Consider the following 21,357-nt stretch of genomic DNA (forward strand, 5'->3'; position numbering starts at 1 on the left):
CACTTGTTCCATCGTGCTGTTTCACCTTTAGGTACTTCTAAAACACGTTTTCCCCTGCTGTCCTTCCATTTACAGGACAGACCAAGGGGCCGAGGATTCTGAGTTTTTCCTCCGAGCACAGATGCGGAGTGGGTGTTGGTGAAACCATCCCCGGATGCAGGTGAAGGTCTGATGGTTATTGCTGCTTTTGCTCCTTGGATGAGGTAGCAGACAGCTTTGACTTTGTGGTCCGCGGGGACTCCGGATGGCTGCCCAGATGCAGTCTCGGTAGCTCGGGGTTTCTATTGATGTGCTGCCCGGTCACCACCAGTTTTGTCTTCTGCCGCGGCCAATCCGTCTTCCTCCCGGACCAGCCGGGAGAGGGGGCGGGATGTGGACGGGACTCGCTCGCAGACGGCGACGCCTCCTCGGACCCCGATCCGCCCCCCGGGCACGTCCGAGGCCGAGGGAGGCGGGCCTTCCGGGGGGCAGAGCTGCGGGCGCGGCGCGCGGGGCCAAGGAGGCGGGAGCGATGGGCGGGCTCGGGCGCGGGCGGCGGTCCCGGGGCCACGGGCTCCTCCCCGCCCTGCGCCCGCCGCTCGCCGCGCGCAGGCGGAGCGGGCTGGGCGCCGAGGTGCCGCCCAGCGCCCTGGCCGCGGCCCTGCCCGGGCCCTAGCGCCGCCGCAGCCGGAGCCCGGAGCCCCGCGCCCGCCCGCGCCCGCCTCTCCGATGGGCAACCTGCTCGGCGGGGTCGGCGTGCGCGAGCCCACCACCGTGGAGGACTGCGACTCCACCTGGCAGACGGACTCGGAGCCCGAGCCCGAGGAACCGGGGCCGGGTGGCGGCGAGGGCCCGGGGCGGGAGCCCGCGCAGCCCCCGGAGCCCCCGGAGCCCCCGGAGCGAGCCGGCGGCCGGCCCCGCGCCAGCCCCGCGCCCGACCGGGACGCCGAGGCGGCGGGCGCCGAGCAGGTACGCGGCCGCGGGGGCCTCGGGCCGGGATGGGGGGGACGCCGCCAGGAAGGGGGCGGCCCCGGGCGACCCCCGCGCGCGGGGCCTGGGCGGGGGCTGAGCGGGACGGCTCGTCCTCCCCCCGCCGTCCCGCTGCCCCGGGACCCAGGCCTGCGAGCGGAGGTCGCCCGGGGCCGTCCGCTGCCGGCCTGGGGCCTGAGCGCGGGCACGACGAGGCGGTCCCTCCGGGCAGAACCCAACTTGGAGGGGTGTCTTCTCTGCCTCCGCAGACGGGTGATGGAAGGCGGGGTGGGAGGAACCTGCCTCCGAACAGAGGATTGTGAAAACCCGTCTAGTGCGTGTTATTGGTAAAAAACAAACAAACAAACAAAAAACCCGGAATGAGGTGGGACTGCGATGGAGCAGCGAGCAGTCTCCCTACGGCGGGAGTCCCCATCCGACTTTAAAACATCAGGGTTCCTCTTCCAAGTCAGGCCTTCCAACCCAGGAGTTCAGGGCACGCTTCAAAAATCCTATTTCACCCGGAAGACTTGTTGATCCAGCTGTGCTTAAGTCATTTGCCCACTACAATTCGGAGGAGAGGTTAGTGAGGAGATAAATATCCCTTTTAACCTCTGATGGCCTGAAAATAATCCAGAAAACTTCAAAAAGGAGGAGCTGCATGGCCAAGCCTCTGAAGAAGTGCGCCTGGCAGGGCTCTGACAGGCTGGTGGTCCCGGGTCGGGCCCTCCTTCCCATCAGCCATGGGGGGATGAGGGTGGGAAGTGGAGCCCCAAATCTGATGTAACCACGGGCTCTTGGCTCGAGGATAGGAATCAGCGGTATATTTTATAGGAAGGCTGCCTTCTACATGTTGACGACCATCTCTTTTTGGGTCAGCAGGAAACAGTCTTAGTGCAGGCTCTATGCTATCCAGGTCATTTCCATCAACTGCAGTTTCAGGGGTGGGGTACGGTGGGAGTTCCTGTTTTGAGTCCCCACTTTAGAGAAAACTGAGGCTTAGGAGAAGCTTGCCCAAGATCATCCAGGGAGAGGGAGGTGTAAACCCAAGTATGCCTGTCACCAGCATCAGAACTTCTGACCTGCTGGAGTCGTGAATGTAATTCTGCCCCTTGCTACTGGGTCATCTTGCCTTGCGAACTCAACCTCAGGGAAGTATGAGACACTGTATTCCAGTGTTTTTCTCTTCCACTTGTCTCCAAATGAAGAAACCTTCTGAAGACGTTTGGGATGTCAAAAAACACCCGCTCAGATTCAGTCCAACTAACCTGGTCCATCTATAAAAGACAGTTTTATAATTAATGTTTCAATCAGTTAATTGCAACCACAGTAAATGGTAAATGGCACCAACCGTTCCTTTTCCCCTTTAATGATTAATTTTTCTTCTCAGTATCACCATGTAACTTCTACTTTTTTTTTTTTTTTAGAAACACAACGCTCAGATTTTATTTTTTATTTATTTATTTTTGGCTGCGTTGGGTCTTCGTTTCTGTGTGAGGGCTTTCTCTAGTTGCGGCGAGCGGGGGCCACTCTTCATTGCGCTGCGCGGGCCTCTCACTGTCGCGGCCTCTCTTGTTGCGGAGCACAGGCTCCAGACGCACAGGCTCAGTAACTGTGGCTCCCGGGCCCAGTTGCTCCGCGGCATGTGGGATCTTCCCAGACCAGGGCTCGAACCCGTGTCCCCTGCATTGGCAGGCAGATTCCCAACCACTGCGCCACCAGGGAAGCCCACTTCTACTTTTTAATGCTGCTTTTGACTGTCCACCTCATCTGTTCCCTACTCCCCACAGTCATTTGCAAGAACTACTGGAGCTACCTTTAAAGTCTATCCCAGACTGACTACTTCTTACCAGCTCCATTGCTGTATTCCTAGTCCAAGTGAATAGTTGACAAACGACAGTGCCATTAACTGAGATGGGGAAGTCTAGGGAGAAAGCAGCATCCGAGGTTAAGTCAAGAATGCTCTTGGGTTTAATATCTTATGAGACATCCAAGTGGAGTTGGTGAGTAGTTAATTACGAGTGGAGCCTCAGTCCAGAACTGGAGTCATCAGCATGTAAGAGTGGAGGTATTTAAAGTCCTGGGAAGATAATGGGGTCATCAAGGAGCGTGAGAAATGTGGTCAAGCCCTGGGCACTCCTCCACTGAGAGCACGTGAGGAGGAGGAGCCAAAGATGAGGCTGACCAGGGGCGATCGATGAGATGGGAAGGAAACCAGGGCAGGTGTGGCATGTGACAGTCTTTCAGGAAGGAGAGGGGTCAGCTGACCCCATGCTGCTGGGAGGTTGCCTGAGTTGAGCACCAAGCGGGATGCTCAGTAAGATGGAAGTCTGTTAGGTGACATTCACAAGAGTCGTTTGGATGGAATGCGGAGGATGAAAGCCCGGTTGGGGTGGTAAGTGGGAGAAGAGGAGACAGACAGCGACTCTGGGCAGCTCTCCGGTGAGGCTTTACTGTAAAAGGGAGCAGAGCTGTGGATCTGTCATTGAGATGGGGTTTGGGTCAGTTCCAATTTGCGTATGTTTGTTTTAAGATGAGAGATACCACAGCATGTTTGCTGAAGGAAATGACCCAGAAGACAGGGACACTTTGGTGACACAGGAACTAGGAATAATATGTTAAGGAACAAAATCAGTGACTGAGCAGGTGAAAGTGGGTGGGATAGAGAGACCAGAGGAGCGGGAAGTGGGGGGGAGCAGGGACACTGCCGGCAGGCTGGCACATTTAGAGGATGGAGGAAGTGGGCGTTCCCGTGATAATCCTGGGAAATAGGTAGGGTGTGAGTCATTCTCATTTCAAAGAGGATCCAACTAGGATTCAGTTAAAAGCCTCACAAAGCAGCAGCAGAGGGAAGACTCAGCCCAAGTATCCTGACTCCCAGTTTTGGGCCGTTGACATTACACCACGGTCTCTATAATGACCCATCGCACTTGGTGGAGCTGAAACTGATTCAGACCTAATTAGTTAGACTTGGAGCCCAGAGCCTGCGGTTCTCATTCTCCCGCTGTCGCTGGGCTCTGGGTGTCGGTGAAATTCTCCGAGCCAGGGTTACCTTGTTTCTAAGATGGAAGCACTCCTAACTGCCTGCCAGGTGTGTTATAAGAATCAAAGGAAATAATATATGTGCTTTGTACATGGAAAAGTGCTTTCTATACACACATGTAGGATGATGAGTCATGGGGTTGTAGCTTAGGCTAAATAGATTCAGAAACCTGCTAGGCAGAGCTATTTTGACACGTGTGGTAAGGACCAGAACGTAAGCTTTGCCTTGCTTACGTAAAGTGACAGAGTAGCCCGTGTTAAAACACCAGCGAGTCTGGTAAGTATCTCTGTACTTGTAGCAATAGTGAGAATCACGCCACTTCAGAAACGTGTGAGTACTGCTTAGAGGATGCCAGTCTGTCAGCACAGATGGGGGCGGGGGCTGAGGAGAAAAGGGTAGGGGCAGAGCTCTTAATGAATATTCAGACCTAAATTTTGTCATCTGTTTCATCATTGTCACCAGTCTTGTTGCCCTTCTGCGTGACACTGGACCCAAAGCACGTTCCTGTACATTATAATAGTATTGATAGATGGAGTTAGGGAAGGCGAACTGATTATATTGACCTGTATCTTATATTTTCAAAATTATGTCATGGGGCTGGGAGTTTTGTTTAGAATTTAAATAGTGTGAGTAAACTACCACATGTAAGTTACTACAATGTAATGTGAAGTTCATTCCAATTGAGAGCTTTTATTGCTTTGTGTGTATATATTTGAAATTTGCTAGCTTTTATCACATTGTATTATCACTGAATTAATGGAGGGTTAGTCATACCTCTGTGTACTTGTTATGGTGCTGTAAAGGGTGGAATTTAGAAAGCTATTTAGTTTGTGTTAAAAGCCCCCTTTCCTTGCATTAATATTACTTGACTTCCAAGTACAGCTAAACATTGCAAAACTAGTGACAATTTTCTTTGAGGAATTGATTTATTATCTTAACACTTTTTTTTAGTGTTATGTAAAGTATTCTAAAATAAGTTTGGTCAAAGAATCACTTGTGTAACCTCTGGTAAAATATAGGTCTTGAATTCGTTTTAAGAATTCTGAGGTTTTAAGGTTTCTAATGGATACTGATCCATAACATTTGGCCTCTATAGGCTTTTGGTGAAGAATAAAGTTTTTTATTTAGTGAAACACCTTCGGAAACACCTTTTCAACTCAGGAAACGAGAATGCCAACAAGTGTTGCTAGTAAGCATTATTAATAGGACATTTATAATATCTTCATTTATCTGGACATCTTGACGCTTCTCAGGCTTTCTTTATGGATGGTCATTATTTTAAGTTTGTTCTGGAAACTTCTTGGTGAAATTATCTTGCTTCAACATGTAAATGGAATTTCATTTTTTATTTTAGGGGGCTGATTCCACTGAAGTATCTGCCAAACCAAAGAGAAGTTTTTATGCTGCGAGGGATTTGTACAAATACCGACACCAGTACCCAGTAAGACTATAGAATTTTCTTTTTCTAAAATGTAAAATATTTCCCTTCTGTTTTTGTTACTTTTTGGTGCCAGTGAGCAAATGTGCAAGGAAGGTCCTTGTGCCTTTTTTTATATGTCCATATGCTGGAGATTGATTTATTTTTTCCTTTAGCAGAACTTCAAAGATATCCGATATCAAAATGACTTGAGCAATCTTCGTTTTTATAAGAATAAAATTCCATTTAAGCCTGATGGTGAGTAATCCGCTACCTTGGTAAAAAGCAAACTTTAAATAGTAGTACCGCTTGTCATTCTTTGTTCATTCCATGGTCAGTGCATTCATTGTTCATTGACTGGCTTGACTCTGCCCTGCCGTCCACTGTGTCCCCAGAGTCCTAGACCCTTGAGCTGTAAGCATCTGCTCAGCAGATTCTGGGGGAGTAACTTGAGGATTAGCAATCCTTCCCACCACCTGTTTACAGTGGCAACTACTATCTGAAAGGTAGTGGGGGCCATTTTTGTGAGAGGAAAAGAGGAGATTTTGAGAACCATAGAATATTAGTTTATTAAGGAACCATAGGGGAGATCAAATTCAGTTTCCTCATTTTAAAGATGAAGTTGCTGGGTCTTGATGACCGACTTGATCATAGACTTGATCATAGACTTGGATCTGGGCTCCAGAGTTCGGTGTCCTTTTCACTGTGCCAAACCCGGAAAATCTTTGGAACATAATTGAAAGGTGGTTTTTCTATTAGAATAATCTTTCCTGTCGATTTTCAGATTCAAGGTCAGGGAACTAGAGCAGCCCCAGTTCAGCGCTCCAACATCACAGGGAGGGAACTGCAGACACTGTAGATCTCCACGCAACTCTGTCAGATATACTGGCCCTCCTCCACACACTACAGTTGCCCTCCCAGGATCTTTCCTAAACCTTTAGTGAGAGGGTGCAGTCTCCGTGGTGATATGCACGATTCACCCAGGCACCAGGCCGTGGTTCGTGGTGGGCGTCCTCATTTTATCCAGGTCAAACCAGAAAGCTGGCTGCTCCCCGTCCGTAGAGCCCTTATCTCTGTGAGGTGACCAGATGGCCCTGGCTGCTGCCCTTTACTCTCAGTGGAAACCCAGCCAAATCCACAGCAGTGTGAGTCAGGGAACGAGGGTCATGGATTGCAAAGCTCTCCGAGTGGCAGGACCTTGCATTCTTTGATGGACTGACTGGCTGAAGAATATCTAAGGAATTCCCTATATTTGTGCAGTGGCAGACGCGCCAGTTGGAAATTAGGATGTAAGAACATTGCTGCAATGGCCAGATCCCCTTATCTTTAGTTGATGTCTGGTGTCCCAGAAGTCTGCCCTGTTTTGGAAGGAGCCCTCTAGATAAAAATGCCCTGTTGAAAAAAAAAAAAAAAATGCCCTGTTGTATTGACTAACGGTAGAAAGGTACTGCTTTATTTACTAACTGAAATAGTATTAATTAAATTAGTTAGCTTTTTAGGACCTGGAGTAAGAAAACCTTTTGAAGAAATGCAATGATAGATAGCTAATTTGACTCTGATGTGAATTTAAAAAAATTTTCCCAAAGGAATGCTTTCAAAGTATTAAAAACATTGAACGTAGAGATAATGACAGTATTTAACTCACTTATTTTTATGTTTCTAACAGTGAATTTATTTTTGAGGTGGTAATTTAGAGCAATAACTTAAAGCAATGCATTAATTTTTTGTAATCTTTATCACCAGAGTTATTTGGAAATCTTATAAGACTGGTGGAGGTCAGAAGTTTTAGCTAAGGTCACATAAAATGTTATTCTAGTTTATTATATAAATTACATCAACTCTCACTTTCCTTCCCAGTATGTGTGAACACACACACACACACACACACACACACCCCACGCTTGCCAGTAAGCACAAGCCTGCAACGATGTATGTTACTTATTAAGTAGGAGGAGGGGTAGATAGAAGGGGAAACAAATGGGAAATTATGGAGGTAAATGGCTTCAACATGCTGATGATTAAAAAACAGGCTTTTAGCCCTGGCACAGAAACGAAGATCCAACACAGCAAAAATAAATAAATAAATAAATAAATAAATAAATAAATAAATAAATAAATAAAAAGCCCCCCCCCAAAAAAAAATTAAAAAACAACAACAAAAAAAATAACAGGCTTTTACCAAAAACCCTGAGTGTGGACCTCTAGTACAAACTGGTGATCTCTGGAGGAAACGAGAACGAGATGAGTTATGTTTAGAAAGATATTAGGATGTTGTGTCTTTTCCTATAAAATTGGCTAAATGGCCGCACAGTCAGTTGTGACTAGGCAGATTTGGGAAGCAGAGGATTTTGCCGTGATAAGTTCTTATAGGAGAAGAACTGGATGTGGTGAAGAAGAGGGCTTACGTTTCAGATCCAGAAAGACCTGTGTTCTACTCCTGGTTTTGTTAGTGTGTGACTGAGCAAATCACACCACGTCCTCAGGAGTAAAGCGGGGCTATTGAGGCTGGTTTGAGACAGTGCTGGGGGCATTCAGCGGGCTGGCTATACCCTGTGTAATCCCGGCCCCCGCCACTAGGAGGCGCTCACCACCATTTCCTTTCCCTTTTCTCTCCTCCCTTTCCTTCTTTTCCCTGCTTCTCTTCTTTCTCTTCTTCCCATCTTTGTCTCCTTCCTTTCTTTTTGCCTGGCATACATTTCATTTTTATTTGATCTAGTATTTCGAGAACTCTAGGGCCCTCCAGGGCAGGGGTTGGCCAACTTTCTCTGTACAGAGCCAGAGAGTAAATATCCTCAGCTTTGTGGGCCACGCAATCTCTGTTGCAACTACTCAACTCCCCTGTTATGATAGAAAATACGTGAATGGATGTGCCTGGCTGTGTTCCAATAAAGCTTTATTTATAAAACAGATGGCAGGCCATAGGTTGCCAGCCTCTGCTTTAGAGTAACTGTCCGATAGCGCTTTCTCCGATCTGAGGTGCCATAAATTTTTTTTAGAATTAGGCTTATTACGTAACAGAGTATATGGCATAGGGTACTCATCTTACAAAAGCATTGTTGTCGTGTGCTGTTGTTAAGTTTTAACATAAGGCTTAAGCGATTCAGTCTTAAAATGCCTCCAACAATGTTTTACACGTCTGGTTCGTGTTCTAAATCTTTACTCTTTAGGTGTTTACATTGAAGAAGTCCTCAGTAAGTGGAAAGGAGATTACGAGAAGCTGGAATACAGCCACACCTACATCCAATGGTCAGTCGTGTGCTCTCTCTCGCACCTGTTTCATCATGTGTGTCTCCCAGGCAACATTAATATAAAAATATTATTTTTCTAAAACGTAGGCTTTTCCCCCTGAGAGAACAAGGCTTGAACTTTTATGCTAAAGAACTAACTACGTATGAAATTGAGGTAAGGCAAGCTCATTTCATTTGGTGTGAATTAGCCAAATAATATTGCCATTTGATGGCCCTGGTAAGTCCGAGTCACCCAGCTGACTTTTCTTTTTTCATTAGGAATTCAAGAAAACAAAAGAAGCAATTAGAAGATTCCTCTTGGCTTATAAAATGATGTTGGAATTTTTTGGAATAAAACTGATAGATAAAACTGGAAATGTTGCTCGGGCTGTTAACTGGCAGGAAAGGTTTCAGCACCTGAACGAGTAAGTAAAGCCCCGCAGAGCGACCCGGGCTGGCGTGGTGTTTTCCCCAGGTTGGAATTCTCTCTGTGGCTCATAGAACTGAGCAACAGATGGACTCGGGAATTTGAATTCAAAAGCTCGTCTGAAATGCATTTTATTCCTGGTCTATATTCGAAAGCAAAACAAAGCAGCAGCCAAAAAGGAATGACATTCCAGGTAGAAACGCGGGTGCTCGGTTTCAGAGCTGTTTCTTCCTGCAGCATCTGCGCTGCCCCCAGCCAAGTGTGGCCTCGCTCCCTCTTTACACCACGTTGCTCGGCCTTTATGGTTGTTGTTTGTGACACTTTTCCAGACCCCTCCCCGAGGCTGTGAGATTCTGGTAGCTCAGCATGCATCTCAGGCACAGTGCCTGCTTAGATTAAATCCATGAATTAAGCCTATGACATATAAAAATCATTTCATAAGACTGACAGGTACTCGTACATTTTACTAAGAAAGAGGGAAAATTAGAATCTTTGCCATGTAGGTCAAAACCAGAAGCCCAGGGACTTCCCTGGTGGTCCAGTGGCTAAGACTCTGCACTCCCAATTCCGGGGGACTGGGTTCGATCCCTGGTCAGGGAACTAGATCCCACATGCCGCAACTAAGAGTTCGCATGCCGCAACTAAAGATCCCACGTGCCGCAACTAAGACCCGGTGCAGCCAAATAAATAAATAAATATCCAAAAAAAAAAAAAAAAAAAAATCGCAGAAGCCCATTTTTGGTTAATAAAGCCAAACACCTGGAAGAAAGTTTTACCAGTTTATTTGGAATTGATTTGCTATATTCTTTTGCTTGGATATTTATAACTTTCATTAACACTTATGCCCAAAGTTTCTTTTTTTATTATTTTCTTTGCGTGCAAACTGGCTTTTTCTTCTTTTTTTCTTTTTTTATTTATTTTGGCTGAGTTGGGTATTCGTTGCTGCACGCGGGCTTTCTCTAGTTGCGGCGAGCAGGGGCTACTCTTCGTTGCGGTGTGCGGGCTTCTCATTGCGGTGGCTTCTCTTGTTGCGGAGCGGGCTCAGTAGTTGTGGCTCACGGGCTCTAGAGCGCAGGCTCAGGAGCTGTGGCACACGGTGTTAGTTGCTCCGCGTCATGTGGGATCTTCCTGGACCAGGGCTCGAACCTGTGTCTCCTGCATTGGCAGGCGGATTCTTAACCACTGCGCCACCAAGGAAGCCCTTTTTCTTTTTAATTATAGGGTGACTTATGGGCACTGGACTATAAAACCAACTTTAAACATTTTTAGCACATTGTAATTCACTGAACTGGGCAAGTACTAAGAGAAAAACAAAATTAAAACTAACCGAAGAAATTTTTCTTTGCCCCAAACAGAATTTTTTGCATTGATTAACTAAATTTTTTGTGTTTTCCTAGAACTTTTATCTTGCTTGGGTAAAATGAGTATGAGTACAATATTAATGTTTAAGCCTTCCATTTACTTTATTAGTTATAATCAACGCTGTTAAAATGGTATCTTGCACTAAAACACGCAGGATATGGGCATAAAGCTTTATGATCTTGACTCGAAGACCCATTAACTCATAACTCAAGTTCACTTTGATTTCTGTAGAGCACTTATAGCAGAAGTATATACGCCTCTGCCTAAGCAATGCAGGTAGCTATCTCTGGACAGAGTTTCTAAGCACTTATGTGAGACTGTCACAGAAAGCTGTGTGCAAGTAGCCTGTTGACATGAAGGACGGCAGAAGGCAGCCTTTGAAGAGGATCTGGTAGCATCTCATCTTCCGTGTACCCACGACTATTGTTTTAGAGAATCTCCACCTGGTTTTGTTTTGGTCGGAATAGCAATCATACTTAGTAACTGTCTGTTGAATGAATAATGATGAACAAAACAGGTTTGTCTGCCTAAATCCTCCTTGGGGTTTTATTGTCAGATCCTCAAATTAGTAGCTGGAAACCGCCCTTCTGAAGGCTTTCGTTGAATGATCTCCTAGCTTGGGATGGGGAGGGGAACCTGACCCTTACCGCCCCATCCTGCTCCCTTTCTTTCCACCATCATTTTTCCTTTCCGTGGGTATTGCTTACAGCTTTTATTTGTGTTTTAATCTGTATGACATCTTGAGTTTTTCACAGTAAGCAGGGAACTCAATACATTTATAGTAGCCCAGCAGATAAAAAATATTGAATGAAAATCAAGTGAAATAAAGTTTAGTGAACAAGTGACCATGACTAAAAGAGGTAAAACATTTTCAAACACGAGAGTGCAGATATATAGACCAACCACTAAGATGGATTTCCAATTTTATTTGTAATCACCTTGGATTACGGAGCTGTATTTTAGGCCCTGGAATCCCCTCTCACTTTTACTTTCCGTCTCCTGGTTCTTGGCTTTTGTGTGTCCTTTCCTCGCTAACCTACTCTTCCTGACAGCTTCAGCCCTTCTTACTGCCCTTACTGCTGTCTGGAAGCCCAGCTTCTCTCTTTTATCTGCTACGCGACCCCAAAGTCTACTCACAACTCTAGGAGAGTGGGGGGTTTTTTTGTATTTCTTTGTGACATTTATTTCAAATCATACTGAAACACCCGATTTCTTTCTTGTATGATTTTGTTCTATAATCCTGATCTTCATTCTCTTTAACCCAAGTGTTTGTCCTTTTCTACTGTTATGTAAACTTTTTAATTGGAGAACGTGTTGATACAGATAAGTGTGCACAGAAATTTTATCTTGCTCATTCATCCTGGACTGGATATATGAAATTGAGCTGCTTGCAAATATAGTAAATTTTGTTGTGTCATATAACTCTTCTTCGGGATTTTTAAAGGAAAACATTCTTCCGCTTTTCCATATCTCTCTTTCTCATAGACCTATGAAGCAGATGTTGGGATTTTACCACCAAGTTTTTAGAGTATGCAAACTCTACATTGGATCAGTCTTGCTGATAAAGACATTGTCTTAACTTCACTCAAATTTGTATTGTCTCAAAAGACTGGTACTTCCTAACTATTAACAAATGCAGATTCATAAAACTGAAATGTATCTGTGCTATGTTGTACCCTTTGGCCTTCAAAGAGTTGAATAGTAAGAGAACACTATTTTGGTAAACATCCAGAAGGTTGGAGATAATGAAAACTGCTGGACTTGTCATTTCCAGTGTCTGGTGAGCCCACATCATTAAGGGTTTAGTTTTGTCCAAACTAACTCTCCTTTTAAAATATAAGGTTATGGAACGGCACCCTTCCATCCCTCAAATAATTCAGTATCCTTCTCCATGCTTCCCAAATAAGTTGCTAGTTATTCCTAAGTGAATACCAAGCACTTGTGGAAACCAAGGCAGGTGTATGCGATGCTTGTCTAAAGTTCAGTGTCTGAGGTATAGACAGGTTTGGGGAAGTGAGGAATAAGTGGTGCAATATTGGGTGAGTAACTAACCTGGGCTGTTGATGACACACGTGATTAATACATGGACCTGAAGGTTCCCTTAGGATGCAGCCAGGTATTTGTAATAAAGCAACTCTTGGGCTAAGTGAGGTGGGGGGGGGGGCAAGATTATGAATTGTGACAAAATAGGTTTGGAAAGCTTTCATCTGCTAATGGCTTTAGTTTTGGGACAAAAAAAGAAAGATGTTAGTGCAATCTGGGGAAAGAGGAGTCTTTGCAGTCAATGCCATTAGAAGCAAAATTTTAAATTCTGTGATAGGGAAAGAGGAGGCGAGAGAGAGGCCACAGATGGAAGAGAATGAGGTGATTAAGTTGGGATAAGTACACATATGGTAGTCCTTAGTGCCAAATCTGAATAATACCAATACCGATAATTATATTGATGTTAAATAGTATCTGATATTTATTGAGTTCCACATGCTCTGCATATATGTCAGCTAATTCAATGCTTACAAGTGCAGTGAGGTGTGGGCCCTTTCCCCCACGTTACAGATGAGGGTACTTGAGCCTTAGAGGTGCCATGATTTCACATAGCTGTTGATGGCACAGCTAGGGTGTGAATTCAGTTCTGACTCCAAAGCCTACACTCTTTGCTCTGCTAAATAAGTTAGTTTTGCCTCCTTTGTCAGAATTGTTCTAGCAAGGTAGAATGGTTTCTGCTGCTTTCCTTCTGAGTTGGTTGATATGGCGGGTTCTGCTGGCCCTCTGACCCTGTAAGTCGTACATTCGGCTGCTAACCAATGCTCAGCGCTGTTTACCTGTGACAGGTACGATACATTTGTGTAGTAGATAGTCATCCTCAGTGTATTTAACAAACAAACAGCAATTCGACATACGTGGGAATGCATTTAAAATCTAAATGTTTTTCAAGTACGAAGAGCTAAAGGAAAAAGGAGAATTTATTTTATGCGTTGGAGTTTTACATAGATTGGCATTACACTGAGGTACAGGGGTTTCACATCTTCTGTTTTATTCTTCTTAGCGGTGTCTACTACGACTTTTAGCAAAGTCATTACAAGGCATGTTTTCACAGCTTACGCTTCCATCAAAAGTAGTTTCCCAGTGGCTTTTATTCCCCCGTTTTCCGCCACCTAATTTTCCTCCTTCGTTGTATTCAATCGTCTTCCAGGTCTCAGCACAACTATTTAAGGATCACTCGTATTCTGAAAAGCCTCGGCGAGCTTGGATATGAAAGTTTTAAATCTCCTCTTGTAAAATTTATTCTTCATGAGGCTCTTGTGGAAAATACCATCCCCAATATTAAACAGAGCGCACTGGAGTATTTCGTGTACACAATTAGAGACAGAAGGGAAAGGAGAAGACTCCTGCGGTTCGCCCAGAAACATTACACGCCCTCGGAGAATTTTATCTGGGGACCACCCAGGAGGGAAGAGCCTGAGGGCAGCAAAGCCCCAAAGACCCCCGCCCCGCCCACCTTGGGGCATCCCAGCCAGAGGTCTATGCACAAAAAACCAAAGGACTCCAAAAATCCCTCTGCAGCTGTGCGTGTAAATAGCAAAGCTGCCGAAGACAAAAAAGTGGCACCTAGGGAGCCGGGGGAAGAGACAGACTGGCCCATCTCAGAGGCCGGCAGTGAGGCTGCCAGGCCAGGAGACCCAGAGAGAGAGGGTGATGCCGAAAATTCCAGTCCTCAACCAGAAGAGACAATTGCTCATGCCCTGGAGAAAAAAGAGGGTGCGTCTCCCTCTGAAAAAGATGAAGAGGGGGAAAACCATAACAGAGACTGTGAAAGTCCTGGAGAGACAGGTTCCCACGATGACGCACTATTACAGTGAATTATCAGGAAGCCCACAAACCCGTGAGGCCACGTTTCGGAGGGTAGCCGGCTGTTGGCGATCTCTGTTGTAAGCAGTTAGTTGTCACTTGGGTTTGATTTTGGATGACAATGAATTTAATATTTAACCAGAAGTCTGAAGACAGGACCCAATTAATGAATGTATTCTGTGACACTTTGGGGATGTGAGTTTTCGAACCCTGTACACGACAATTACTTTTAAATTATTTTCAATGTATCTGGAAACAATCATGTAGTCTTCGATATAGCAAATAAATTCTTTGGAGAGACTCCACTCTACATGAAGAAAATAAAGAGGATAGTTTCGTTAGGTTGCCACCCCTTTGCCCAATTTATGGATTCCTTTTTTTTTTAAGCTCTGAGAAAGAATTTGGTCTTCTCAGATGTATTCAGAAGAAATTGGGAGTTTTTTCATTACAGCACCTCAGCATGCTTATTTTTAGTTTCTGGTAAGTGGGATGGATGTTCTTGGGGAGATATACTGGCCCCTCCCCGTTTGTCGGTCCTGCTGTTTTTCCTCTTCCCCTCTCCATTCTCTCCCTCACTGGCCACCTGTGTCGGCTGGCACGTGCATTTCTAGTGCACATTCGGATGATCTACTACAGTGACATTTATGTGGCATAGAGGGGACTGTCGGCTGTATTATTTCAAGAATTTGCGTTGTTTAAAATAATAAAAATGGTTTTCTGTGTTAAGTGCTTAAAAACAAATTCTGATGCAAAAGTCCAAGAAGAGAATTTTGCCTTCTATGGCTGTTCTGTACAAATTTGGTGCTTGTTTCTGAATGCAAATGACTAAAGAATTAAAAAATAAGAAAGGAAATTATTCGTTTTCAAAAGGCATGCATCTGGCACTGGCAACAAGGCAGTGGTCCCTAAAACCATGAATATCTCAGTGTTATGCAGACTATGACATTAATATGGCTTAGTCCACAGTATATCTTTAGAAAAACTACAATCTGCTGCATCTCTAAGTTGTCAAAGCTCGAAATTGAGAACAGACTGGACATCCCATATATTCAGTTTTAGTAAGCACTGAGTGTGTTAATATTGGGTAAGAGCAAATAACTTTCTTGCTTATACTATTATTACTAATTATTACACATTCGAAAACAAACACTGTGGTGAGAACTTCAGAGCATACGTACAAATATAGTGAAAGCAATTCACAGAAAAAAATTTTTTTCACTTCATTTCATTTAGAAAGGAATTGGCTTTTGTGTGTTTCTTAGGCTCTTAAGGGAAGTTCTGTTCACTTTAACCCTCGGAGAATTTTTACTGTGTCCTATTTTTAAATCACATTATGTCATCTTCTGTTACCTTTATAGATCAGAGGATTTTTAGCAGAGGGTTTCTAGAAAATAAACACACAAGTAGTATGCTTTAGAAGGGTTTCATTGCCTTGAAGTTTACGTGAAACATCACTGTTGCTCAAATCTGACTTATTTTATATGAATGTGAGTAACGCTCGTGTTATATATTGTATTCCAATAAATATAGAATATTTTCTCACTATCATTTCTCATAATATGACAGTTTTTGCTTTCTACTGTTTTGTGAGGTGAGCATTAGGATTTGGGGAAACAATTCTGCTTTTGCATTTCAATTTCTTTTTTTTTTACATGGACCCTCTAATGGCCCCATCGAGCTCAATAAACAGTTTTACAGCTTAGGGCATGAGAGTAGGTTGTCACATTGGGCTGAATTGTAGGAATATGATTCATTTGAAATACCTTACCCATTTTGCATACATGATAAAGTGTTCACACCACTTTCTAAGTGCATAATGTTAAAATTTTGTGACCAGATATTAAAATATTAAGTGGACAGATACTAAAATAAATGGATATCATCTGAATCACTTAGAAACTAGTAGTATATCAGAACCCTTAGAAGTAAAAATGTTTCATTCAATAATTTAACTTTTAGCATATTCCTAATTAAGGATTTGATTAGATTGTACTGTTTAATTTGAGAATATTTAGTCTCAAGGGAAAACTGCCTGGCTTCCACTTAAAACAGTGGCCTTTTTCGACCATGTTGTTTTGAAATGCATACTCACGTGAAACAGTATGATTCCTACATTTAATCTGTAAATCACTTATGAGAGAATTCTTCAGTGGAAACAAGTGAGAGGATGGCATTCCTTTTGCAGATAAAAATTATGAACGTCTAGAGTTTTTTTCTGTTAAGAATACTCTGTACATTCAATAGTTTTAAAATAAGATCTATAGGTGTGTCTTTAGGTATGTGTGTTACGACATGAAACAACCCTCTGGGTTTGACTGTGATGTCTTGTATTTTTAAAAACTACCATGTGCTTGCAGAAACTTACTAAGAAGCTGTTATAAAAACGCAGTGGAGCATGGCCAAATAACTAGAAACTTTATTGAATTTTTGTGAATATATAGACTTTATCGTTGTACCATGACTGTGAGGATATTGATAAATGACTGTATTGTCTATTGATAAAATACTAATTTGCGTTTCATGCAAATAGATGTTATATCGCTTGGTTAGTCTAATATATTTCTAATATTTTGTGCTTTCATATCCCAAAGAAGACGATATATGTGAAAATATTTTGAAATACTGTAAAGTGATATATAATGACAAGATACATTTCTGTAGAGAAAAAGTTTATAACCTTAAGAGTATTGTACCATTATACATTCTCATGCTCAATCTCATAAGAAGCTGAAAAGAATCATGACAGAACTGAAAATATGTCTGCTTTCTCTAAGTCAGGTCCAGTTCTCAGTTCAAAAATTATCTGGTATAGTTTTATTTTGAATTTTAGTTTTGAGAAACAACTTTTTTCAGTTTCAAGGAGAAAACAAAACTTATGACTCTGGAGTTACCAGAGAAGTTCTAAGATTTTTTGCTAAGTATTAAAAATATAAAGATTATGTTTAAAAATTACCAACTTTGTTTCTAGTTTTTTCACTTTAACCTGACAGAAGGAATGCTGTGATGAAAAAGGAAAAATATTGTAGTACAGTATCACGTTTGAGTTACTCTCTAAAAAATCATTTTAGAAAGTAAACTTCCTTATCAAGTTGTCAAAAATTGGTTGAACTGATGGAGAGAGAATATTTGTTTAATTGTTTAAAGTTAAATTTCCCAAGTTTATAGTAGATTTATGGTTGAGTGTATAATCTACTGAGTGACTAAATCAGGCCAGTTTTTTTGTCTTTCTATAATTGAGGCTCTTCTAAAAGCTTTATTTTCTAACCTGAGAAAAGAAGGGCGTTCTTGATCTTGCTTGATTGTAATTGCATTTGTGGGTCTCTCAAGTTTATTTGGGGTGAGTGGGGACTCTTTGTTATAGGAGTAGTTTTGAAGATTTCGATTTTGTTTCCCACTTAAAAAGTTCCCATTTTTTTTTCCTTTGGGGAATATCCATTAAGTGTAAGGTAGGCTGAAGTTAGACAAGCAAGAATCATTTCAAATGTAGGTGCAGTTGTAGAAAATGATGGCCTGGGTCAGTAGGATCTGGAAAATTAGGGGTGTACAAAGGGTTGACTTCTTTCAATTTAGAATTCTTTAGTGTTTATTCCGTGAGCAGATTTGTGAGTAATCTCTAGCGTAACAGTGAGTACACCCTGCCTCTTTGCCTGTTCCAGCCCACCCAGCAGACTGTGCTTGGGGACAGACCATGTTTTAGAAATTCCTTATTACTGAAGTTAATAATATAATAATATAGTTATAAATATGAATGCCTGGAGGTGTCTAGATGTGCCTTAACTAATGTGAATGCTTTTCACTCAGAAGTTTAAATTTTTACTCCATTATAAAATCTTGCGGTAAGAAACATTCCAAACCATGAAGATCAGTTAATTTAATGAAAGTTACTTTCCTGCTTTTTCATTTTGGAGACATTTCCATTTGTATCAATAGCATCAGTTCAAAAGGAAGTGTACTAGCCACAATGTTCAAAAATGTGTTACATTTGAGGGAAGAAGTAAGCAAGATCTTAGAGCAGAAAGATTAACTTCACTGTTACATTTATTTATGCTTCTGCCTAATTTTGCTACACCCTGTAATTTTCATTGTAAACATCTCTCAGTTACTACAAGTAATATTAATCTGTGTTTTACTTTTGCTTTTAGATACAGAGGGATGTAGAGAATGGAATTCTATTAGAGAAATGATTTAAAAGTTTAATTCCAGTAGATAGTTGGAGGAATCTGAAATTAATTTGGACTTTTATGCTGTAGTTTTATTAGAAACATGTACTGTTCTTGCTTTTTCCCTAGATTAGAGAGAATGTTTTTTGTCATCTTCTGTTTTTTCCCTCATCTGTTGAGAAGTTTATTGTTTTAGTTACTTGTGGGAAATAACTTCTTAATATGCTTGTTTCCTTGAATTAAAGTGTTCATGTGGAGGATACAATTGACTGCTTCGTTTTATGGCCCAAACTCTGCCTGGAGGTTGAGTTCAGAGATGGGGAGGCGGCTGAGAACCAGAGCGGGCGTCTTGGTGAAGGGGCACGTACACTGGGCTGCATCCTCTCCAGTGGAGGAGGGGTCTCCGGAGCCTCCCCTGGATGACGAGGGTGTCGGGCCCCGTGATCGCTGTCTTCTGAGGAAGGTGGGCCACCTTGGACTTCATGCACAATTTCACTGGGTATCAATTTTCATAAAATACCTGTTATAATTCATTCGTCACCATTTTGTGGTTGTTTAGGAAATTGTGAGCAGTTGGGCACCTGCTATGTAAATTACAGCTGAATCTTTCTATCTCGGGAAACATTGAAATACCAGTACTGCCTACCCGCCTCCCCAGTTCAAAACTTCTGATCTTCAATCAGAAATTATTTGGGGTTGTTCTTTCAGAGGTCTCTATATAAAATTCTCCATAAAATGATACAGTGTAAAGACGAAGTGAAAGGGAAAAGGCACCAGTGCTCACTTGTTATGCTGAGAGAGCTTTTTTAGAAAAATCAGAAACCTTATATATTTTAATATGAAAAATATGTTGAAGCTATAAAGTTTATCATATTTTTGTTTTTAAATTATAATGGAGTTTGTGGAACAGTTACATTAACTACAGAGATTAGTTGTGTAGTAAGCTTTGGTCCTAAGAAGTGTCCAAGGTCTGCACTCATTGGTCAAATGAACACCTTTTTCAGTGCTGGTGGGTTTAGTTTCATGTGGAGAAGAGGAAAATAACAATCGAAACAAAAAATTAGAAACAGTGACTAGAAACTCACGATAGAAATAAAGATGTAACTGACTGTAGGTTTGTGGAGTGCCAGAATTTACTGGAATGAGGAATAGATGAGGACGATCTGCAAAAGCTTTACGGTGGGAACGTGCTCTGTGTTATCCGTGCCAGGGAGATCTGGACTGGTGTGAATGGAAAGCAATCCCATTCATGCTCTCATTTGCAGCCTGGATTCCGCTTACTCCGCAGTAGATGGAAACCTTTCACAGACTGAGAGAAATAACCACGTGATCCGCCACCAGGCTTAATTCCTCTGCCCGTGGTTCTACTGACAGGAAGTTAAGTGGAGGCAGTGGCTGCAGAGACGGGAAGGAGGTCCCGCGCTAGGCTGTTTCTAACGATGTGACTGTATGCCCCACGCCAGCGAGAGCGATGGCGTCTTCCTCGTGTGGCCCCACAGTTAAGAGCAACAAACCAGAGCAAGGGTTTGACAAGCGTTTTGTTCTTTGTCCTTTTTATAAGAAGGTTGTTTCCTTGTTTCCCAAGTGAGCTGTCCACTCTTCTTCCATATTACCTAAGAAGATAGACGGCTAACTGGGTCCAGTCACCATTTCAAGTGGGAAACTATTGTGTCCTTTGTATTTTGAGTATTTCAGGAAAATGGGTAGATTCTTAGAAAGATGTGTGCTTTCCTTCCTACATGAGCGCTGACTCTCCAGCCGCCGTGGGCCTTCTCCGTGCTCTGTCATCTCCTGCAGGATGAATTACAGAACGCTGTGCATGTCTGTGCACACCAATACCATGTGTATGTGGTAGAAGCTGTAACCAGTTTCTGGGTCTGTATGGTACTATGAAACACTTATTTTATAATCCTGTAACTGTATGGCAGTGTTATGCCAGAAAATGTATAAAGTGCAGTAGTGTCTGTTGTTTACTGCTGTATTTAAAAATATCGTTTCTGAAACTATATATTTAGAGTTGTGTTATTTTTAATAACTATTGCCAAATATACATCCTGTAAAACGACCAAAAGCCACTTCATCTTCCTTAACATTTTAGCGTTATGCTGATTTTGCATGATTAAAATATTTTTAAAGAGCTGGAACAAATGACTTTGCTGTTTTTCTATGATTAGACTTTTATTTATGGTTATCGTATGAGATCAACATTATTTCCTTTTTATCCCCTAAAATAAATATTGTATTTTGAAGAGCGAAATCTTATTTACACAGGCAGTTATTTTTGTCGGGAGATTTTGGAGGGCAGATCACATGGGTAAACACCTGGATGTTTATTGTTCTCTCTTTTTCTCACTTTTCTCTAATGCAAAGTTTAAAAAGTATATTTAATATAGATGAGTGACAATGAATAACTCATGGAGGGGACAGATTTTTTTTCACTTAATAGAGCTAGTCTTCTAACAACAATTTTTTGATTAAGAAAAATGCAGCTATGAGATGCAATTGAGGAAGTTGCTCGAGATGCCACAGCACAGCGGGGCTGAAGGTGAGGAAAAGCATAGCGTTGGCACTTGCCTGCGCTGACCTATAGAGGCGGGAAAAGAGCGTATGAAAGAACTCAGAACAAACTAGTAAGAGTCGGAATGAAATCACATTGTGCATAATTGAGAAACTCAGAGAGAGAGAGAGGGAACGAACCACAGCCATGGTGGCGAGGAAGCATGATTTTAACTGCAGCCTTTGGGCTGTTTAGGGAGAGAGAAACGCACACAAGCAATTACCGTCCTAAGGGAAGAACGGACACATTCTGGTAACAGAAAATAGAGATGTTTGCTTTTCCCCAAAGGTCAAATGTCAGAAGGCAACCTAAGATCTTAAGAAGATGGAGATTCTCAGTAGAGTGAAAAAAGCAGGACTGAGTCTCCATT

At 42.7% G+C, this 21,357-nt stretch overlaps 1 protein-coding gene across 3 annotated transcripts; it reads left to right on the plus strand.

Moving 5' to 3' along the window:
- Window positions 1–656: 656 nt before the first annotated feature.
- On the plus strand, window positions 657–18,816 carry LOC137769602 (opioid growth factor receptor-like protein 1). 3 transcript variants are annotated; one of them, XR_011075012.1, is made up of 8 exons: window positions 657–948; window positions 5,346–5,432; window positions 5,585–5,666; window positions 8,576–8,654; window positions 8,744–8,810; window positions 8,915–9,060; window positions 13,615–14,750; window positions 18,676–18,754. XR_011075012.1 is itself a non-coding variant. In XM_068551583.1 (7 exons), exons 1-7 carry the CDS (start codon window positions 709–711, stop codon window positions 14,279–14,281), a joined length of 1,368 nt encoding a protein of 455 aa, XP_068407684.1. In that variant the 5' UTR covers window positions 657–708; the 3' UTR covers window positions 14,282–18,816. The 3 variants fall into 3 exon arrangements, 2 of the variants coding, with proteins under 2 accessions (XP_068407684.1, XP_068407685.1); XM_068551583.1 differs by having other exon boundaries at window positions 13,615–18,816; XM_068551584.1 differs by having other exon boundaries at window positions 5,588–5,666; window positions 13,615–18,816.
- The last annotated feature ends 2,541 nt before the right edge of the window (window positions 18,817–21,357 follow it).

This window comes from Eschrichtius robustus, chromosome 9, assembly GCF_028021215.1.
Source record: "Eschrichtius robustus isolate mEscRob2 chromosome 9, mEscRob2.pri, whole genome shotgun sequence".
In the NCBI taxonomy this organism is placed as follows: domain Eukaryota; kingdom Metazoa; phylum Chordata; class Mammalia; order Artiodactyla; family Eschrichtiidae; genus Eschrichtius; species Eschrichtius robustus.